At 43.0% G+C, this 23,562-nt stretch overlaps 1 protein-coding gene across 1 annotated transcript in view; it reads left to right on the forward strand.

The window, feature by feature from the left end:
- LOC126355825 (peroxidase-like) overlaps nt 1–22,471 on the forward strand; it is a 245,725-nt gene extending 223,254 nt beyond the window's left edge. Inside the window, exons 12-14 of the mRNA XM_050006275.1 lie at nt 15,739–15,937; nt 19,780–19,885; nt 20,241–22,471. Of these exons, the coding sequence (XP_049862232.1) occupies nt 15,739–15,937; nt 19,780–19,885; nt 20,241–20,307 (372 nt within the window). The 3' untranslated portion in view covers nt 20,308–22,471. The remainder of the gene's footprint in view (nt 1–15,738; nt 15,938–19,779; nt 19,886–20,240) is intronic.
- Nucleotides 22,472–23,562: the final 1,091 nt, after the last annotated feature.

A 23,562-nucleotide genomic window follows, 5' to 3' on the forward strand; every position in this document is an offset into this window, starting at 1 on the left:
CGTCTGGTGTGAGATGTTCCCTGGGGGGTCCACCGGGGGCCGAACCGCACAATAACCCTGGGTTCGGCGTGGAGCGGCGGAGGGTGAAGTGAACTGCGGTAGTCGTCGTGGCGTTGTGGACCACTGCGGCTGCGGCGGGGACAGAGCCTCTCCGTCGTTTCTAGGTCACCGGTTAACATACAATACAGTACAATATGTCACTTAGATCGGTGCATCTGACGACGTTAATGAGTTCGCCCTTGGATTGATCGTCACACATCTCTACTTCTGACGGATTTTCTAGTTGCTATTTTTCTGTAGAAACGCTTGCTTCTTCCATTCACTGTACTGTTTTGACACGCATTGCACTGACGATGCACTGCGAACATCTGATGCTGATGATAAACGCCTGGTGGCAGTTTACACCGCCAAGGAAATCCGTAGTGGCCCGTGGGGAAGAGAGAACATCAGGCGAGGAAACGTGGTAAACGAACGTTATCCAAGTATTTGGAATTGTAACTAAGAACTAGAAACGGAGTACACACTAGAAGGAAGCGTTAATGAAAATACTACAGCGAAAATGGTTATTATTGAATAATTTTGCATGACGTATAGTATTTGATGATATTCTTTACGGTGAACTTGAAAAAGAAAATATATGGGGCAGGAATTGAAGCCTTATCGCCAGCATGGTAGCCATGAAACTTATTCGCTGCTCTACGCTAGTTCGATTCCCGGCGGGGTCAGGGATTTTCTCTGCCTCGTGATGACTGGGTGTTGTGTGATGTCCTTCGGTTAGCTAGGTTTAAGTAGTTCTAAGTTCTAGGGGACTGATGACCATAGCTGTTAAGTCCCATACTGCTCAGAGCCATTTGAACCATTTTTTTCTACGCTCGCTTGGTAGAAACAAGACCAAAGCAGCACACATAGGAGACGCGCATAAGATTTCAGAATCGATTTTCTCGGAAACTGGGGGCCTTGGCACGAAAAGCCACTTCCCAGGTACTGCAAAGGTCCTCTACAACATAACTAAGACTCTACAGAATCAGTGATTAACAGGTCTGATGGTCCCCTTAACAGTGTCAAATCCGACATTTGTCAGCATAATGATAAACAATATAATCGCAGAATGAATTTTTCCTTGCGCAACGGAGTGTGTGCTTGTATGAAACTTCGTGGGACATTAAAACTGTGTGCTGGACCGGGACTCTAACACGAGACCTTTACCCTTCACGGGAAAGTGCTCTACCGACTTTTTTGTGAAAGGATTAGGTCGGAGGGCAGAATGTGCAGGGGTTGTCTCGAGGCCTTGCAACGGTGACTTCACACCGAAGGGAAAAAGGAGGGAAAGGTGGGTTCAGGATAAAAAGATCAAGCTAAACGCTACCCAGAAGCAGGAATTTTTTATTTATTTTATTTACATGTATACAACGTCACGTTGTGCCATGAAGAAAGAAAAGGAAAGAGAGGTCCGCCCTCCGGTTGACTAAAATAAACATTCACTCTACTAGTGGTTGCCAAGTAGAGTCCTCGCGTTGCCACATCATTCTAGTGTCTTTTGGTGGGTTACTGTTATTCCTTCTAAAGTCATCTGCGTTACAGCATGTTCATCGTCTCCCGCCATGGGTGATGCAGCTGCGTAGCGGGTTGTGTAGTGCACTCCAGATGTACTTCGAAAAATATTGTCTATATTTGTGGTTCCTAACTATCGCGCAATGCCGTTCCTGCATGTAGTTTCAAAAATCGAGTACATTCTTTCGACTGTCACTGAATAAGTAATAGGCTGCGTGGCCTCGGATCCTCGTGACGGCATTGGTCTTGGCCATCTGACACTACGTCTATGACGAGAAATGTCGGACTTTGTACTTACAAGGTACCATCAGGCCTGTTAATGTTCTGAAGTCTTTTAGTTATGGTTTAGAGAACGTTCATAGGATCTGCCGACTTGGAAAAAGCGTACGACTATATACAGTGGTGCAAGATGTTCGAAATTCTGAGAAAAATAGGGGTAACCTATAGGGAGAGACGGGTAATACACAGTATATACAAGAGTCAAGAAAGAGTAATAAGAGTTAACGACGAAGAACGAAGTGCTCGGATTTAAAAGGCTGTATGGCAAGAGCACCCTCGATGACACATCGCAAAGTAGGCGGATCACCACTTCGATAAAGCGGTCCACGTACCACATGCTCCGGAGAATGGCATTGAAGAATGAGTAATCAACTAGGTCAAATGATTGATGAAATTGGTGGATGCCTGCGCACTTTGTATGCATCGAACCATGGCCAGCGTTATTGCGTCCATTTATCGACAGAGAGCTACACGTATGTTTTGGGAAACCGCCAACGATGCTCGAACCTGCGAACGTTCTGTATTGTGCTCTTGAAACGTGTAGCCGTCAATCTGGTGAAAAATTTCATGTCAGTACTCAGCAGCGTCAATAGGCGGAAATTGTGGTCATGGGACCCACCATTCAATTTATGAACAGGCACTATCAGTCCTTCTAAGAAGGTTACAGGCAGCGTTACGTCTGGAGACATCTGTTCTTGGTATGTCTCGGTCCAACACGGCAACAATAGCTGCTTTAAGGCCTGATAAAACTCCAAAGGGAGGCCGTCTGGTCCCGGGGTCTCGTTGGCTGCTCCTCTGTCGGTAGCATCCGTGACGTCGTCTTCTGTCACGTCCCCTACCCATTCCAGATCCTATGCCTGCGTTATGGGGCCGTAGATCAACCCTGAGACTTACTTAACGACAGCCGGATCCGGTTGCTGTGCCGAATACAATGGAGCATAATGGTAATAAAAAGCCTTTGCTACATCGCGTCGTTCGTTGAGACGTCTGCCGTCTTCCGCGTCGATAATACGGACTAGGACTCATCGCCGCCTTTTACAGTTCGTGAGTATGTGAGACACCGAAGTCTGTCTTGTGCGTGCTCGCGTACCACGGCTCCTGCCAAATGCAGACGCGTGGGAGAAACGATCTTTGTGTTGTCGTGGTTGACTAACAAGTGTCTGTCCGGCGAGGGCTGCTGTTCTGAACATTCTCTGAAGATGGCATAGTAAAAGTCCATTGTGTGTCTGCGCCACGCAGCTACTTCTCTACCGCACGCTATGAAGATTCATCTGAGGGCCGATTTTGCGCAGTCAATCCGCCTTCCTAGGGCTGTGGGATAAAGACGCAACACGGGCATACTTATTCCGTATATCTTCCACAGCTATTCGACAGACCAGGGTGGTTAAGTGGCCGGTTTTGAGCTTCCGCGGGCTTCTGCATTGCCATACCCTGAGAAGACTTAGATCTTTGGCACAGATGCAGACCAAGTGATCCGGAAAAGCTATTGACCATAGCTCCTCATCGCATATCGCTGTCTGGAGTGAGCGAGTGACACAAATCCGGTCGAGTCGGCTGTACGAGTGACTGCAGAATCTAATCGTGTCTGTCGCTGTGGATGTGGTGCCATGTGTTCGCCAGCTGAAGATTACGGATGAATGTGTTCCCTGCCAGTCACCAGCCCGTCTAGTCGACTCCGGCGGAGCAGTGTAATGTCCACTGCAAAAAAGCTGGGGCATTCCCGCCGTCCATCTGTATCGGAAGGGGTGAGACATTAATGAGTCATACTCCGTTTACCGTGGCGGCCATGTCCAGTGCGTTGGGGAGTCATCGAACTTTGCCTGTTACCGGGTCGTCTCTAAGTAGAACTACGGCGCCGCTGCCGTTGGGCGAAGCGTGGGAGACTTTAGCTGTGTGACCGAAGAAGTCGGGAAAGCTAGCTACGTGAACATCTTGCAGGAGAGCGATGTCAATGTCCGCAGCATTGAGCATGTCTTGCAACATGAAGTATTTACGGAGCGTTCTGCCGTGTTGATGTTGATTGTTGTTAGCCGAAAAGTTTGTTGCCTTGTCTCCACTTCATGTGGTGTCGTCATGGACGACGACAGAACTGGATATTATCCCCTAAACGCTGATGACACTGCCGCTTACTAGGGCGCCGGAGACGCTGCTGACACTGACACTTACTTAGTCGCTGGAACGGTAAGGGCACGCTGTGTACCACCCCTATTTTCCTCCCTTTCTTCTGTCACTGCGTCATATACATCGTCGCCGTCTGTTCACGGGCCGCAAGTTGCCAGCTGCTGATGTGTAGAACTGCCAAAGTTCGGATCCCATATCTCTTTCCAAAGGGCAGCGGATGGACGGTCAGCTTCCTTTGGCGTAGTAGCAAACAGGTCTAGAGGAAGTGGAAGGTGTCAGGTCGGCCAACCTCCGCGGCGGGTCCGTCCTCCATGCCCTCCGCGGCGCCATCAGTTTCCTGCTCCGTCGTGAGGAGGAGACAATCGTCGGGAGTCATGTGCTGTCGCTTTTTATGTTAGTGAGGTGATCTTTGCTCACGGGCATCGATTTCCATGTTGGAGTCTGTGTGCTGATAGTTCGCCATCGCTCCCTCAGTAAAGAAGGCCAATGTCGGCACGGCCCTGTTGTCGACGCCCGTATTTTCTTCAGGTCCACCCAGCGACTGTAGTTGGGGGTGTTGCGGGGTTGCCGTCGTCTGGGGTGGCTGCATCACCTGGGTCATGTCCTTGTAGGATTCGCAGGACGTTGGCATCCGCATGTGATCGATGGTTTCTTCGTCCACGGAGAATGTCTTCGCGCCTTTGGCGTAGGTGAGGGGGAGGTTCGTCGCTGCCGCCCGAGGCGCCGTTTGGGTCAGTCACGTTGAATACACTCCGACCTGACATGACCTTCCTGGCCACAGCCAGACCATCGTACATTACTATCGCACGACAACCGCTGATGACCAGGAGAACGGTACGTAATTTGTCCGTTCGATTTTTATTTGGCGTCCGCAATTGTACACCTTATAGGTCTCAAACGTCTGCCATTTCTCAGTCATACGACTGATGGCGTTTTCATACGATCGGAAGGCCGCAGTTCCGACGTCGGCCATTGCACCGCAAATCAAAAACAGCTGCCGGCATGTGTAACTTAGGAGTAGATATCCCCGGAGATCGAAGCAACTTAAATCGCTTAATAAAAGCAAGTTTTCCAGTCCAGACTGTTTATCAGTTAGGTTCCTTTTGGTGCATGCTGATGAAGTAACCCATACTTAACAATCATATACAACCGCTCACTCGACGAAACATCCATATCCGAAGACTGGAAAGTTGCAAAGGTCACACCAATATTCAAGCAAGGCATTAGGAGTAGTCTACTAAATTGCAGGCCCATAGAATTAATGTCGATATGCAGCAGGATTTTGGAACATATGTTTTGTTCGGACATTGCGAATCACGTCGAAGAGAACGATCTATTAACGCAAAGTCAACAAGGCTTTAGAAAAAAAAAGCATTATTTTGAAACACAACTAGCTCTTTACTTTCGCAAAGTGTTGAGGGCTATCGACAAAGGATTTCGAATTGATTCCGTATTTCTATATTTCTAGAAGGCTTTTGACACCTATCTCAAAAGCGGCTTGTAATCAAATAGTCTGCTTAGGAATATCTTCTCAGTTATGCGACTGGATTCGTGATTTCGTGTCAGAGAGATCACAATTCATAGTAATTATCGGAAAGTCATCGTGTAAAACAGAAGCAATTTCTGACGTTCCCCAAGATAATGTTAATGTTCCTTATCTGTGTAAACTATTTAGCAGACAATCTGAGCCGTCGTTCTAGGTTGTCTGTAAATAATGGCGTCGTTTATCGTCTATTAAAGTCGTAGAAGACCAAAACGAATTACAAAACGAGTTAGAAAACATATCTATATGATGCGAACATCGGAATTGACCGTAAATAATGAAAAGTGTGATGATGCGTGTTTCACTGAAGGACCAAAAATACTTAGCATATTGGACGCGCATTCGGGAGGACGACGGTTCAATCCCGCGTCCGGTCAGCCTGATTTAGGTTTTCCGTGATATCCTTAAATCGCTCCAGACAAATTCCGGGATGGTACCTTTGAAAGGGCACGGCCGACTTCCTTCTTCGTCCTTCCCTAATCCGATTATGTCTGCTCTCCTTCCACAAAAAACCCAACCCAATCCAACCAAAAATACTATACAGGCATGCGTATTCAAATACAGAATATGGCGCTGCGCTCGGCAACGCCTATACAAGGGATCAAGTGTGTGGCGCAGTTGTTAGATCGGTTACTGCTGCTACAATGTCAGGTTATCAAGATTTAATTGAGTTAGAACGTGATGTTATAGTCGGTGCACGAGCGATGGGACACAGCATCTCCGAAGTAGCGAGTAAGTGCGGATTTTCCCGTACTATCATTTCACGAGTGTACCGTGAATATCAGTAATCCGGTTAATCATCAAATCTCCGTCATCGCGGTGGCCGGAAAAAGATCCTGGAAGAACGGGACGAACGACGACTGAGGAGAACGTGACGGAAGTGCAACCCTTCCGCAAATTGCTGAAGATTTCAATGCTGGGTAGTCAACAAGTGTCCGTGTGAGAACCAGTCAATGACACTTCATCGATATGGGCTTTCGGAGCCGAAGGCTCTCCCGTGTACCCTTGATGACTGCACGACACAAAGCATTAATTTCGCCTGGGCCCGTCAACACTGACATTAGACTGTTGATGATTGGAAACATGTTGCCTGGTCAGATGAGTCTTGTTTCAAATTACATCGAATGGATGGACGTGTATAGGTATGGAGACAACCTCATGAATCCACGGACCCTCCATGTCAGCATGGGACTGTTCAAGCTGGTGGAGGCTCTTTAATGGTGTGAGGCGCGCGCAGGACCCTTGATACATCTAGATACCACTCTGACAGGTGACTCGCACATGAGAATTCTGTCTGATCACCTGCGTCCATTCATGTCCAGTGTGCATTCCGACGGATTTTGGCAAATTCCAGCAGGACAATGCAAGACCCCACACATCCCGAATTGCTACGTCGTGGCTCCAGGAACACTCTTCTGAGATTAAACACTTCCGCTGGCCACCACACTCCCGTCACGAACATTACTGAGCATATCTCCGATGGCTTGGAAACGTGTTGTTCGGAAGAGATGTCCACCCCCTCGTACTCTTACGGATTTACGGACAGCCCTGCTGGATTCATGCTTTCAGTTCGCTCCAGCACTACTTCAGACATTGGTCGAGTCCATGCCACGTCGTGAGCGGCACTTCTGCGTGCTCACGGGGGCCCTACACGATATTAGGGAGGTGCACCAGTTTCTTTGGCTCTTCAGTGTAAAACGAATCATTTAAACTTCGGTTTCACGATAAATCAATCAAATTTAAAGTGCTTGTATTCAATTAAATACCTAGGAGCTACAATTATGAACAACTTAAATTGGAAAGAACACATAGAAAATACTGTGGGGAAAGCGAACAAAAGACTGCGTTTTATTGACAGATCGCTTACAAAATGCAACTGATCTACCGAAGTACATTAAATGCATTCGCAATTACGAACATACACAACCAGCAGCTGTAGACTGAAATGAGAACAATGAAAATCTGTGCCGGACCGGGAATCGATCCTGGGTTTCCCACATATCGCGAGCGGCCACCTTACTATTTTTTTTGTATATTTATCGCCTTTTTTGTTTTCTCTTTTACCGACTGTTTTTTGGTCACTTTACCATATTTTTTTCGATGATTAATATAAAATGAGGAAAGAGCTGGAATGAGCAAGAATTCAACCCGAGAACCCGAGTGGGTAAGTTGATAGTCTAGGCTTTTTTTTTACTTTTTTCGCTTTTAACTTTGCTTGGTAGCAAGAAATGAGAACGGCAATTCTTCTACCTCTTGCTAACGGAAAATGAACAGTAAAACAAATACATTTCCCGAGAAGGGTCAAATTCCGAGGCCTGACGCAACAATGTCTCCCTCCCCCTACCAACGAAGCGCGCCATCAAATTTTTTCCTTGTTTTTTAAGATATATATAATCAGTAAATACAATGAAGCCATATGCCAAAAATTATGACAATAAGGTGAACGAAATCGGGCCATGTTGCCCGCTGGGATCGCCTTATCGAAGCGGGTGACCAGTAAGAGGCGGTCGTAATTTCGATGGGCTTCACCATTCGTCAACCGTCGGAAATTTTAAGTGCTCGTTTTTCCCGCGTGCCGTTCAAGATTGAAACTGTAGAGAGACAGCATGAAGGTGGTTCATTGATACCTCTGCCAGGCACTTTATTGTGAATAGCAGAGTAATCACGTAGATGTAGATGTAGTTGTAGACTGTCCGGGGCCGCTGCACACAGTCTGACTGTTTCTACTACAGTATGGGAATCGTGGAAAATCACGCCTGAAATTCAACTTCTGCTCACACCAGGCACACCCCAGCTGAGAGGTGGGTCCATGAATGACGATCCCAAATAATTAACAAATAGGTTCCGGTATTGCGCTCTCTTCGTTAAGACCAGGAACTCTTCGATCATGTATTGCCACAACTTGCGGACTTCCTTTTCGCCGTCGCGGTACATGTAATATATCGCCATTCCTCGTACCCAACTGACTACATTCATCCAGGTCACTGGGAAATAGACGGCGTCGGGATGAAAGAAATCCAGGGGCACAATCGAAACAAAGGGCGGAAAGCCAGTATCTGGCGGATCCGTTTCCAGCATTCGCGTGTGGGGACACAATTCAGTCTGTGTTCGTCCGTTATCTATCATCACACTACGGAGGCATATAGCATCGTCTGTTTGGTGAATGTCATGTAGCCTTTGTCGGGTCGGAAATTTCTCGTTAGTGACCACATACTACGTCGACCGTACTAAAGTGGACAGGAAAGGCACGTCGATGGCTCGCCACACCCGCGTCCAGTCGACCTTGGGGTGGTGTCGTACAATATCGTTAGCCGGATTCCAGCGTTGGAGAACACTGTAATAAATCTTTGCTGTCTGATTTCGTGTCTCCGGTGTAGCTCCCAACATACAGCTGTGTTCCACGAAAAACATCCTAATATGTCCAACAGGTACTGGTGGGCAGAGCGTGTGTGGGGCCACATCTGCTATCAGGATGCCCGGAAGATTGTCTGCTGTTGAAAGTGGAATAACAAAGAATTATTGTGAAGGTGGTTCGATGATCCCTCTTCCAAGCACTTAAGTGTGATTTGCAGAATAGCTATTTAGATGTAGATGTAGATGTAAATGAAGGACTGTAAGGGTGCGCAAGCCAGGCCAGCGTGGACCACTGCAACCGATCCGATGTGACCATAGGACTGTTTGAACTTAATTCGCGAATTTGGTCACCACAGTCGTCCACACTTCAGAATTTATCACCTTGCCGTAAACGACACTGGCTGAAGTGAATGCCCACGAAGTGCAGGGGATCCAGATGTAGACCATCTGGTAAGAATCGTTCAACCTCATATGCGCGTGGTCTAGCGTAATCCTGGTGAAAAGTGATTTTGATTGTGGCCTGTCTATAAGAGTGCGAGATATTTAGAACGTGTGTCTACCAACTCGCAACAGCTATGAAGTAAACAACTGTTCGCGCACAGTTACGCTGTCGGGACGCAAACAAGACGTCCGCGTCTCACCACAGACAAGAGCAAACTGCCGTCTGAGCTACTTCAGCACGACTCACAACCCGTCCTGACAGCTTTACTCCAGCCAGTAGCTCATCTATCTTCCAAATTTCACAGAAGTTCTCCAGCGTAAATTGCAGGAGCGGCTCTCACGGAAGAAAGGATGTTCATCCTGCAAACATCCCCAAGGCTGTGGCTAACACATGTCCGTAATATCCTTTCTTTCTGGTGTTCTAGTACAAGCTATGCAGGAGAACATCTGTGAAATTTGGAATGTAGGAGAAGAGGTACTGGCTGATGTATAGTTATGAGTACGGGTCGTCAGTCGTGCTTAAGTAACATAGCCGGCCGGCACTGTAGCTTAGCGTGTTAGGTCAGGGGACTGGTAGCCCGGTGTAATGACAACTCTGGATGACGTTGTCATCGATTGAATTTGGAAGATGTCGTGTGACTTTCACATAGAACCACTGCCGAAGAAACGACGAACAAAGAAATTGAAAGAAAGAAGACAAAATAAGCCGGTAGACTGCTCGCCCGTAAGAGACAAAGGTCCCAGATTCGAGTCCCTGCACGGTATATAGTTTTAATCCACCAGGAAGTTTCAATGAATATCTGTCTGTACGTAACTGATTTGCATCCAAAAAACTGAGAAGATGTTGTGATACCACAGCATAATGCTGCTCACTGCGTCATTGCAAAATATAATGGCTACAGTCGCAGGTTCGAATCCTGCCTCGGGGAAGGGTGTGTGTGACGTTCTTAGGTTTAAGTAGTTCTAGGGGACTGATGACCTCAGATGTTATGTCCCATAGCGACCAGAGCCTTTTGAACCAAAATGTAATGAGAAAAATTAGAAAATAAAAAGTTTATTAAGAACATTCTAATCGCCATACCAGGAAATTGACTAGTTTTAAGTGACAATAGAAAAGTGTTTAGAAGTTGATTCTCGAAGAGAAGAAAACAGCAACCAGCCATTGTTAGTAATTTTATTTATTTACACAAACAGCGCCGTTACCAGTTTCGTTAAATGGTAAATCTGTGTGAAATCTTATGGGACTTAACTGCTAAGGACATCAGTCTCTAAGCTTACACACTACTTAACGTAAATTATCCTAAGGACAAACACACACACCCATGCCCGACGGAGGACTCGAACTTCCGCCGGGAGCAGCCGCTCAGACCAGTTTCGTACCGTTAGGTTCATCATCAGAGGACTGTGTATTAGATTTGTTGTTGTTTACATTAGTTGTTGACTGATTTTTCCAACAACTAACGTAAACAACATCAGATGTAATATAAACGTGAACAGCCATCGGTGCGAAACAGGTAACAGTGCTATTTGTACGAATAAATACCATTATTAACGGTGGCTGGTTGCTGTTTTCTTCTTTGCAACGACCAACTTGTATTTTATATACAGCAACTGTCTCAAAAAACGTCATTTTTCGACCAAATAGCTGGAAGAAAGTTTTTGCTCCAAATTCCATTAATACTGAGGCACAATTCTTTATTTGTGATGATACGTGTACAGAAACGTAACATTTGGTTTTTAACTAGCAGAACTGTAATCAACAAACACCACTTCTCATATATCTTAAGTTTTGGAGCTGCAGATGGACGCACATTTTGACACGCATACCATGTGCCATCTACTAACGCATGTCTCAAACACTTTCTTCATGATTTAGCCCTACATCAAGTACAGGGACATACAACAGACTACCAAGAACACAATAGCACTGAAGACGCGTTTTATGAAAAAAAGTACACTTAGACCGTTTTCTGTATCTCCACCGGAGGATAACTATCCATTGAGTAATTTTACGATGTATCACTTTGATACCTGAATGGTTTGCATATTTCAATATTGTATACAATCTTTTCATATTCAGCAACCTGAAATTCTATCGTCACATTATTACACACAGAGTAAGAAATATCTTACGAAATACAGTTAGAAAATATTCACAAAAAATCGATATTCCAATGACGTAAGCAGTACCATATCGCTGGCAGGGCGAGATATTGGCCCCCGGTGAAGGTCCAGCGACAGAGGGGACGCAAAAACTGACTGAAAAATACAATCAAGAAAGAAAAGCCTACTAGAAGAACCTTTACGCTCGGCGCACGATGGAAATGCACAGTGTCATTTCGTCCAAGTAGCGTAATAAAGAAATGACTACTACCGAGCAGACTTCTACCACCAACATGGTTTATGAGACAACAGTGCGTTTGGTCCATAAGGCTCCCGCCAACACAGTTCGCTCATGTTCAACAACGGAGTTCTTGAGAGATCTACATTGTTATACGAGTTATCGATCATGACGTATGGACTTCATTGCATACAATTTGACACAAATTATTTTCAACGTTTGTACGGGTGACATTTCGTCATCAAGTACTTTGCTACTGTAAATTCGGAAAATGTAGAGCATCTACTATTACAGCACAATTTAAGCATTCTGATGGAATAATAGCGTCTCTCTTGTTTCATATATTGCCTGAATATAATTCGTCCTCGGAATGATATAATATTAGAGACTCGTCAATACATAGTGTTTCGGCAAGATCATAACTTTTTTTTAAACATTTCATTGAGCTCGTCGATGATGAATTGAACTTTTGAGAGATGAATTAAAGCATCAACTCTTGAACTGTCTGTGAAGTGCTGCATTCTCTACGTAATTTCAGAACGATCTCTGCTCATTACCTTTTGCAGGAATGTTCGAAAAATGGTGGATCGTAGGACCAGTAGAAATGTATGCGTCGGAGTTTCACCAATCACATCCACAAAATCAATCCAAACAACCCTTTATTCCGTCCTTGGTTATCGGCATCCATTGATTCAAGCGTTTGGAAACCATTGGCGTTTTTGCATCATTAATACTTGTTTGTCCATTGATATGCTGAAATATTTCATGTGACAAAAGTTCCATAAAAATCTTCAACTTTGTTTCTACACATTTTCATCAATTTGGCACGTTCGGCACTCATAAAACGCACAAGGTTCGGCTTGTTGCCTCGACGGTCAAACCACATACTTTGATCACTTATTGAATCACCAGCTGAATTCTCACTTTAGGATGATGGCAATTGCATTACACGGTGACGTTTACATGCTAAAAATAACGCATTCGATTAATCACTGTATCCTCTTTGCGATATTTTTGCTTTTACGAGCAACAAAGCTTTTTGAAAGTAATCGATGTGAACTGGTCCCTCCTTATACAGTCGTGGCTTTCTCAAACTGGACGTCCCTTGGAGGTTGTCTTATTACCATGCCACGCTCGTTTATACTCCAGCCCATGGATCGTCGAGTGGTGCACTTACATTTCGTTTACTTGCCGTGTTCCGCGGCAGCTGCCTAATGAATTTTTTAGACGGTAACGCCTGTGTGCCAGGTGGCATATACTGCGTGTTCGTAAGACGGGTTGCAGGCCTGCAGGCGCACCATTACGCGATCGTTTAGCTCAACACATGTCAAGTGGTCGCCGGCACGCGAGACTGCTGCCTCAATGGAAAGCCCAATAAAATCGGCTTCTCGCTCAACGTGTTAAACAATGATTCTTAAATATCATCTTAGAACAAAGTGATAAACAACTAAAAAGTGAACTAATTCATACAACTTTAAGTTGACCGATCATCTCCCTAATAGTGAATAGGTAAAAATCGGAAGAAGTTGGAAGGGTTCGACCAATAGTCATTTATTTTTGGTTAGCTGATCCGAAAGCGCTGTGTATGGCAGCCATTGTTGACTGTTGTGTTACTGTATTGAACTTGGCTGTATTTCGTAGCGACATAGAGTTTCCTTTCCTCGTGATAAGTGTAGGGCATTGTGCAGTTAGGACCTTCGTTAAATATTGGCTGACAGACTCGGCGTTGCCATGTAGTCATTTTGCCAATTTTGTATTAGAAATGAAAAAATTAACTTTTTTGTAGTGGAATATCGAAAGAATTTCATTTCCATGCATTGGTGAAAAATCTTTTAAACTGTGAAACAGTTTCTGTATTCTGGGAGCAGCTGTTCCGCTTGTCTACAGTGCCTCTAGGGTAACACCCCTTCTTAGCTCTATAGACGGCTATTGTTTTCGCCTGCAGGCGTTTGCGCTTCGCAGTTGAGAGCTGTATAAAGCGCTGCAACGTGTCAGGGATTTTCTTAGACTGACTCGATGACAGGAGTGTCTTAGTAATAAAGATAAATGTATTGAAACTTCATGCTTGATGCAGTATTTTCTCAACCGTCTCTGATTATGATGTCATGTCTCCTGATCTATGTGTCATACTATGGTATGATTTTGTAAGTACACATAGCAGCATATGTGAATACTGTCTGCAATATGTGTTGCCACTAGAGTTGGTAGCAAAGAAGTAATACATTTAAACGTGATGCGCAATACGGTAGTTTTTCACGCATCTGAGTTTTTACGATGTCATATCTCCTGAAATATGTGTGGCGTCATGACATAATTTTGTAGGTGCATTTAGCAGCATATGTGGATACCGTCAGCCAAATTTAATACTAATAAGAGTTAGTAATAAATTTAACCGTCATGCATGAAGCGGTAGCTTTTCACACATTTCATTGTTTATGATGTCATATCTCCTAAACTGTGATAGGTAAGTGGTCCTTACCCCCACAGTGACGGAGCTAGGTGGCGCAGTGGTTAGCACACTGGACTCGCATCCGGAGGGGAGGAGGGAGGAGATTACTGTTTAACGTGCCGTCGTCAACGAGGTCATTAGAGACGGAGCACAAGCTCGGATTAGGAAAGGATGGGGAAGGAAATCGGCCGTGCCCTTTCTAAGGAACCATCCCGGCATTTGCCTGAAGTGATCTAGGGAAATCACGGGAAACCTAAATCAGGATGGCCGGAAGCGGGATTGAACCATCGTCCTCCCGAATGCGTGTCCAGTGCGCTAACCACTGCGCCACCTCGCTCGGTCTGCATTCGGAGGGACGACGGTCCAAACCCGTGTCCGGCCATCCTGCTGTAGGTTTTACGTGATTTCCCTCAATCGCTTCAGGCAAATGCTGGGACGGTTCCTCTGAAAGGCCACGGCCGACTTCGTTCCCCATCCCTCCCTCATCCAATGAAACCGATGACCTCGCTGTCCGGTCCCTTCCCCCGAACCAGCCAGCCCCGACAGCGTTTGTCGCTTAACAATAAGGGACACGTGTACCAAGTGTGATTGAAGTGCCGACCGGGCTGACCGAGCGGTTCTAGGCGCTACAGTTTGGTTACCCGCCTTCTGACTGGTTTGTTGCATCTCACCACAATGTCATTTGCTGTGGCAGTCTCTTGATTTCAGAGTAGCACTTATACATCCTCAACTCTTTGTTGTGTATAAGGTGTTCAAAAATTCCTGTTACAAACTTCTAGGACTTGTAGTGGGGTGTGAGTACATAATATTTTGAATGGGAGTCCACATGTCCGCAAACGTACCGTTTCCATTCTACGAAGGTTTCAATTCAGGTGTTCAACGCGCCCGCTCCTGCTGGGGGAAAAGAGAAAAGTGTCATAATTGGGCTCGTATACAAAGTGTAATTTGCGAGACTGCTGCAGCGTCAGAGGAAGATACGCTGGCACGAATTCTCGTCGCTGTACAAGAAATGCAGGAGACCTCAGGTATGATGGAGAATGTGTACAGAACATGCTTCGTAGGTACAAAGTCTGTAACAACGTTGATGGTCGCCACATGTAACCGCTGTTGTAGTGCACCAGTGCTGTTTGTACGTAGAATATACTGGGTTCGTTTTTGATTTGGAATAATGTAAATACATAATGTTTAAGTGTTAATACAAACTAATGTGCTTAGGTGGAAAACGGATGTTTCGTTATGTGTCCTTCCGAACTGTTATGTAATACTTGTAGTTCGTCATACCTGATTCAGTTCCTCAGGTCGTACTGGATGAGTAGGTCAGTGTGTCTTCAGCGTGGTGTTATCTTCAGTCACTTTACGCGACTTAAGCCTGTAATGAATACTTCCAGACACGCCTGAACTACACTTCATTGTGCGAAAGTGTTTATGGCTCGCAACCGTGATACTGACATCCCATTCTGTGCCGTCCCGTCCTATCACCTGCCCTTAACAGCTTGTGTGAATGCCACCATTTTAAATGCATTGTGAAGTGTTTTGATGGCTGCGTAAAGTGTGGACCGACCTTAAGATATCCCAGAGACTTTGAAAGACAGTGAATAAATTAAGAGTGCAATGTAAGATGTAAGAGCGTGTTACAAGTTTTTGCGTGGTTTTCCACAGTCGGCGCGGCGGCTGTCGCAGCTGTACGACAGTCCTCGGGACGTGGACGTGTTTGTGGGCGGCCTGCTGGAGCCTCCAGTGGCCGGCAGCCTGCTGGGGCCCACGTTCCGCTGTCTGGTGGCCGAGCAGTTTCACCGCTGGAAGCGCGGAGACCGCTTCTACTACGAGATGGGACAGATGCCGCACTCCTTCAGCCCAGGTAACGCCAAACCACTCATCGACACCTGACTGGCTGTGTGACCTCTGGCTGAACAGCAGCTGCCTGAGCAGGAGGTGATCGACGTTTCGTTTCAGGAAGGAGGGTTACACGTTGTCACTGTCTGCTCTACCATTAATATTTTCTGCTTACTCACACACTTAAGCATTTTCATACGTAATAGCTTTCATAGTTAGTTTAAAAGTGAAGTATCTCTAGAAGAAAAAGAACTTTTGTACGGTCTCCACGATCATGAATGGATAAAAGTTACCTAGTACCCCTCCCCCCCCCCCCCCCCCCCCCCCCGCCCTGTAATTTTTTGTTGACTATGTAGGACGTATGTATATAATATGCATCAAAATACTCGTCGGAGACGTATCCAAAATATGATAAATGAATTGAATTTCCCTTGAAGTTTTAATTTTCATGACGAAAAGTGCATAAAATAAGACAAAGTGAATTTAAAGATGGTCCTAACGTAGACGTTAGGCTATGCTTTCACTCAGTCCCAAACTGCAACCTTTATTTTGCGTTCGCTTTCATTCGCTTCACCAACTTACAACCAAATTATCGCCTTTCAACAAAACGTAGATCTCGCCCTTTACTACGGATCAATCTGAAACAAACTTGCAGAATAAAACTGTGTGCTGGACCGAGACTCGAACTCGAGAGCTTTGCCTTTGGCAGGCAAGTGCTCCAAGGAGTGAGATACCCAAGCACAACTCACGACCCGTCACTACGCTTTCAACTCCAGCAGTACCTCATCTCCCACCTTTCAAACTTCACAGGACCTCTCCTGCGAACGTAACAAAAATAGCAATCCTAGAATAAAGGATCTCCTACCTTCCAAACTTCACAGGAGTAGCAGAAATAGCAGTCCTGGAACAAAGGATACTGCGGAGACATGGCTCAGCCACAGCCCGGGGCATGTTTCTTGAATGAAATTTTCGCTGTGTAGGGGAGTGTACACTGACATGAAATTTCCTGGCAGATTAAAACTGTGTGCCGGACCGAAACTTGATCTCGGGCCCTGAGCTCTGCAATATCCTTTCTTCCCAGAGTGTTAGTTCTGCACTCTTCGCAGGAGAGCTTCTTTGAAGTTTGGAAGGTAGGAGACGAGGTACTGGCGGAACTGAAGCTGCAGGAACGGCTCGTGACTCGTGATTGGATAACTCGGTCGGTGGAGCACTTGCCTGTAGAAGGCAAAGGTGCCAAGATCGAGTGTCCGTCTGGCACACAGTTTTAATCTGCCAGGAAGTTTCATATCAGATCAATCTGTTACCCCAATCAGCAGTTCAGGTGGGCAGGGGGCTCCAGTTTCCAGCTCTGTCTCACGAATGTATTACACCAGATGTTTTACACACCTGCAGGAAAAGAAACTGAACTGTTTCAAACGTGAGCTGCAGTGAATGCACAATGTAGGTAGCTGGACAATGTAGCTGTGCATGTGTATGTATGTATTTACGTGTACCTTATGGCGCTGAATTAGGATTCAGCCGAAAACTGAAAAGGTATTCAGTGGTGTGTATTTATTTATTTATTTAACCTGATCAGATTAGGGCCTTCAGGCCCTCTCTTACATCGGACCAGTGTTCCACACATGCAGAATTTCACACATCAGAGTTACATCATGATCATAGTTTAAATGAGAAAATTAGGTCACTCTAGTGACAGTATGAATAAAGAGTAGCGACTAAGAACTAATAAAGTAAATGCGGCAGTATTTTTACGACAGGTGGTATACATACAGATTATGATAAAAGCAATAATAATAACAGTAAAAAATATATAATGATACACATGACTAAGATCTAATAAAGTAAATGCTGACAGTACTTTCACAACAGGTGCTATACATACAGATTATGATAAAAGCAATAATAATAACAGTTAAAAAATCAAATAATAATGACAAACATGAGAAGGATTGGCAATAGTAATGAAGGTTTGTGCAGATGTACATAATATCTTGGTGTGTAAAGTAGATGTTTATTAGTATAGCGTGTATTGGGGAATGGAGATTTAAGGAGGAGGAAAGAGGGAAGTAATGAGGTGAAGTGCATTCATGTACAGAGGAAGGCATTGCTGTTGCTTAAGTAGATACGTCATTAACTGTTTTTTGAAGCTGGACATGTTTTTAAGTTCTCTAACATAACGAGGGAGGTTATTCCAGAGTCGGGTTCCAGCTATTGTAAAGGACTTGGAGAATGTGACTGAGCGATGCAGTGGAACGGAGAGGATTTTATTATAATGGGAACGTGTGTTTCTGTCATGTTGTTTCGACATGAGCGTTAGGGACGAGGAGAAATATGAGGGACAGTGTACATTTATAAGGCAGTAGATGAGACAGAGTGTATGGAAATCTCTGCGTTTGTCTGCACGCAGCCAGGACAATTTTGCATATGCTGGTGAAATGTGATCAAAAAGTCGAACGTCACAGATATATCTGACGCAGGCATTCATGACCAGTTCTATACGTCGGGAATTTTCCTGAGAGAGGCATTGTAGGATAATATCGGTGTCTTTGTCCTTGTCAATGAATCCACACCTCAACACTTATTCAACACTACTTCTAAAATTTATATTTCACTAAGGACTTTCCATTACCAAATAAATAATAATATTGTAACTATGACTAATAACAATATGTACAGGTAGATAGACTGTAGCTCATGTGATTTTCGAACTTCTTGTAGACCCTTAGGAATTAAAATAATGAATTTGACAACAGTGTGCATAGCCTGAACAATTCTCATGGATTCAGTGATAAGCTGAAAGGGAGACATGAGTCTCCCTTCCAGTTCTTGTTCCAGAGTGACAATTGCCTTATACAGGAGAGAACTCAGTGTTGTGTGTTGCGCTTACAAGGTCTAATACCAGGTGTTGACATTAGGAGATACTGCTTTAAAGCTCATGCATGTGAAAAATGTGTATCAACAGTGAGGAAGAAACTGGAGTTCAGCACCTCATTGACACTTACGTCAGTGATGTTAGAGTACATGCTGGACCAGGAAACGAAGCAAGCATGGTCTATTTAAGGAATCGGTCCAGGAATGAGTTAGGGCCACCACAAAAACTTAAAGCTTCGCTCTCTCCCACCCAAAACCGTAAAAGAATCGTGAAAGAAACACCTAGTCTACTTCCTTAACCAATCTGAAATAGGTTCAATAAAATAGGGCTCTCTAACACTGAGTTCACAAGTGCAGGATGATTTAATTGTGTATGAAGGAAATGTGAGCAAACATATCCTGCAGTTTTCCCCATTACAAGTTGTTCAGTTTATCACTGAATATCTGGTATTCAGTTATTTTGGTAGGCTTATCAGCACACGTTGGAAGCACTCAAAACATCCATGTAAGTGCCTGAGTAAATTACAGTTACTAATGTTTCCATTAAGAGGCTAGCACTCATTGCTGCATCTCCTTATCCTGACTGTTTTATATGTACTATTGTGGTAAACTGAGACTAAAATCCAAAATCACTCAGAAACATTTGAAAATAAGGAAATATAATGTTTTATTGAGCACAAGTAAATCTCGAGTAATATGTATATATTGAAGAAAAAAGGCATGAATTAAATTGTAGTAGTCTCAAACCAATTAAATGTTTATGGATAGGAAAACTGGTAAAGGATGGAAAGTGATCAAGTATGCATGTGGGAAAAGTGGATTACAGACTGAAATACATTAGAAAGATTGTAGTAAGATATGCCTATACAATAGTGCCTACAAGAACTTCTCTCGTCTATGCTCTAGCAGGTTGAGCTGTGGATTATCTCACAATGTATTCTTTTGTCAATTTGTTTCTGAGCAACATGAGCTTATGTAATTGTCTGTATGTTGCAGCCCAATTGAAGCAGATACGTAAAGCATCACTTTCTCGGATGTTATGCGACAATGGTGACAATATCACTATGGTTCAACCTGATGCTTTCCGCCTTGTTTCTGATAAGTAAGTTGTATTTCTCTGAATAATGTAGAATTCTGTCTGCTTAATAGGCCTCTCTTTTGTTGTAGTGGTGTATCACTTCGTATTCCAATAATGTGACTGTTTTTATTCTTGGGGCTCCCTTCCTATTGTTTTGTACCCCCTGGCCGTTTTTTAGAGAATTTGAAGTTTTTTGAGTTATTGGTAAATATTTTGAAAGGATTGAACAGTTCTTTTGCTTTTATTTGTCTTCTGCAACTTAATTATCTGTAAAGTTAGCATTATTCTTTATATTTGCAGTATTTTATGTTGTCTTTCATGTTAGTCACCCAGTTTTAGTGTGTAACTTTGTGTTATCATGACGTTTGTATTTTTGCAGGAACCCACTGAAACCATGTGATAGTCCAGCAATTCCAAAGCTAGATCTTGGCCCATGGAAACAGTGATTCATTATCACAAGAAATTTATTATAATACTTTCATACGAAACTTTGTCACCAAAGGAAATCTTGTGATTTAACTAACAGCTGTATGTCAATTAAAAATGTCCACATTTTCATCTTCTTAGGTAATAAGCAGCATATGTTAGTACAGAAATCGTAATAATTTGGGAAAAGAATACAATTTTTGTACTGTGGTTGTGAGGCATATTTAATTCAGTTTTAAGAAAAGAAAAATGCCAGATTGTTTTCATGTAATAAAGGCCGAGGCCTTTAATCATGCTGACATACTAGACTGCACCTACAGAAATAAGTTTTTAACTTAGTAGTGAGCCATAAGTGCAGCCCTTTACACTAACTTTCATTCCCGCAGAACTTCTCTGAAGTGATGTAACAGCTATTCATCAGCATTTCAGAAGAGTTTTTTAGATCATAACCATTTTGTTTACTGCAAAGTGAGGATGGATGTAACCATGCACATCATTTAAAAATGGATTTATGGATTCATTCCACATTACAGATAATATCTCTGTAGTGGACTTCTTTTGTGATAAGCCCTGGTAACAGCCATGCCTTCTCCTCTTAGGATTCTAGCAAGCGCCCTTGAAAGGCCTTTAGCTCTGCAAGTGCATCTTCTAGTTTCTGTATCACCTTTGTAATTTTTGTTGTTGGAGTACCATGGTGTTTGTTTGCTGGGCTGCATTTTTACATCGTGTGATTGTAATGCAGCAAATAGAAGAAGAGGTACAATCTAGGTTTTTCACACAAATCTCCAACTCAGTGTTCCATAAATTGATAACAAAAGCGAAGTTACCTTTCTTCCCATGGTTTTAATGTAATTGTTCTGCTCACCTCTATACTACATTTCCCTTACTAAATATGACACTTTGAGTCATAGCGAAATATATTTGAAATTTTTTCATCCGATCAATCAGACTCAGTTTACAGGAACATGCATAGTATATATAACATTTAATTCTGTATTTAAAAGAAAATTGTACAGGTATCTAATCATAACTTTTGCTTGTTAGTGCAAACTCTTTCAGCATGAAAGAGTATAAGGATCCATCATCTAAGCAATATATGTAACAAAAGGTGTTACATGATGCAAGATGAAAATTTAAGCTGTGCGTGTTGTTGACAGTGAAATAGGTGTTGCTCTAAATTTTAAACATTGCCTTGATTTGTGTCATGAGAGCCCATAGACTTGATTATTTAGGTGTTTGTTGCATTTTTATTGATTTCTTTCAAAGGAGCTAGGGTAACCAGAGAAAGTAATTGCACCCATCACATAAACTGTCAATTTGTACTTTGTGCTAAGCACCTACAAAAACAGAAGTTAACCTATGTTTCACTAATTACTATAACCCTCTTCTCAAAAGAGTTGTAAGTGGTGCCCACGTGGACCTGAAATTGTTTCATCTCTCATTTTTAAACAAACAAACTGACAACATAGCACAACATACATTTCATTCTCCTACGATGTTACAAACACAGTACTGCTACTATTAGATATGTAAGATTGGCAGTGGCTTGACACAAAACACTAATGTTCTGAAGCTTTGTTTTGAAGCCTTGTAGCTTATACAACTTAATAAGTAGGAATCTCAGTGATCAAGATAAGTTTCAATAGTAGTATGTGCATATGGGTTCCACATTTGTAATGCATATCCTCTATATATAAATGCCTGTCTTCCAAACACTGCATAATCAACTGCACTGTGAAACTAAAAAAATGGTGGAAAAGTAGTATAGATAAATATCACACTGACAGTCATATCATTTGACATTTTTGCCAGTTCTCAGGAAATAAATGCAGATAGGTTATTTTGTAGCTGTACTTTGTACTAGATATGTCTTGAATATTAAGTTGACACTAAGAGGCAACACTTTGTACTTGCCATTGTTCATAGCTATGGAACAATTAATCATTAACTTATTGAAATATAATTTATGTGATATTTGTGATTTTTAAACTAAGTTTTTATGTATGTTCAATTCTTGAACAACCAGATGTCAGATCTTTGTATCTGTTAGAGAAATGAATCACTATGTTTGTTGTTATTTATTTTTATTTAAGACTGGGTTCTAAAGAGGCTACTTTTATATTACCAAATATGTAAAATGATCATTTTTTCAATAAATGTTTCTTTCTGTTTTTTATGCTATAAGTTTTATGATAACTTCTTTGAAAGTATTGGATTAAATCAATGTCAGTTAGTTTTTATGAAGATGAGAATCCTTACAGAGTGGAATGGTGCAGTGATTACTCATATTGAGTAGGAACAGGATCTAAATCACTGCTGTGATCTTGATTTTAATTTCCCATTGTTCTTCTGGATTGCTATTCTGATAGTTTCAGGAGGCTTCCTACCTTTATGATTCCTTCAATTGCACCACAGACAATTACTCCTACCCTTCCAGTTTTTTCATCCTCAGTAACCCTGATATTGACAGACATTTTAGCACTAATCTTTCCTTAGTTTTCGTACTAAACTTTTGGTATTTAGATGAAACCTGGAATATTCAGCAATTCTACCATGAACGTTTTGCTGACAGACATATTAATTGCTAGAATGATGTGCTGATCACAAGTATTGTGTGAAATAAGATGACTACAAATGATGAGCTGCATTCTGAATGCATAGATGTAAATTCATAAGAGAAGGGGACAAAGATGTTACTTTATCTCTGTGGTGAGCACTGAAGGCTGAAAGGACACTTGGAAATCTCAACTGGAATTAGCATGGGCCATCATTCCTTATGCAAGGTTAGCGCAACAATCTCTGACTTTATGAGAAAGCTGAGTATTTCAGAATTACTTAGCTTATTCACATTTTTCTCATCAATGTCGAAACTATGTAGTTGTCTACTCCAGGATCATTTTCTGAACCGATGAGCTCTAGATAACAGTTCTATGTTGTTACCAATTAAACACTGGCCTTATATTTAGTTGTAATCTTTTATTTATTAAAACATCAGGTTTACTTTAACTCAAGGTAATAAAATATTTCAGCATAATAAACATTATTGCACAACATAATGAAATAAAATCACGTCTTTCATTACTCACATGCAAATGACAAGTCACCAGCAAGGCTGACCTACCTGAAGGCGTCGGACAATTGCTCCGAGGAAATATTGTGGAACGAGCACAACATGATCCGGTGGCAAACTCATGAACACTATTTACAATTTTGCCTTCGTTATGATGTGTAGTCACATCTTCAATTCCAGATTAATTATGGGCAGGCCATCGAAA

The sequence above is a fragment of the Schistocerca gregaria genome, chromosome 1 (assembly GCF_023897955.1).
Source record: "Schistocerca gregaria isolate iqSchGreg1 chromosome 1, iqSchGreg1.2, whole genome shotgun sequence".
Classification (NCBI taxonomy): domain Eukaryota; kingdom Metazoa; phylum Arthropoda; class Insecta; order Orthoptera; family Acrididae; genus Schistocerca; species Schistocerca gregaria.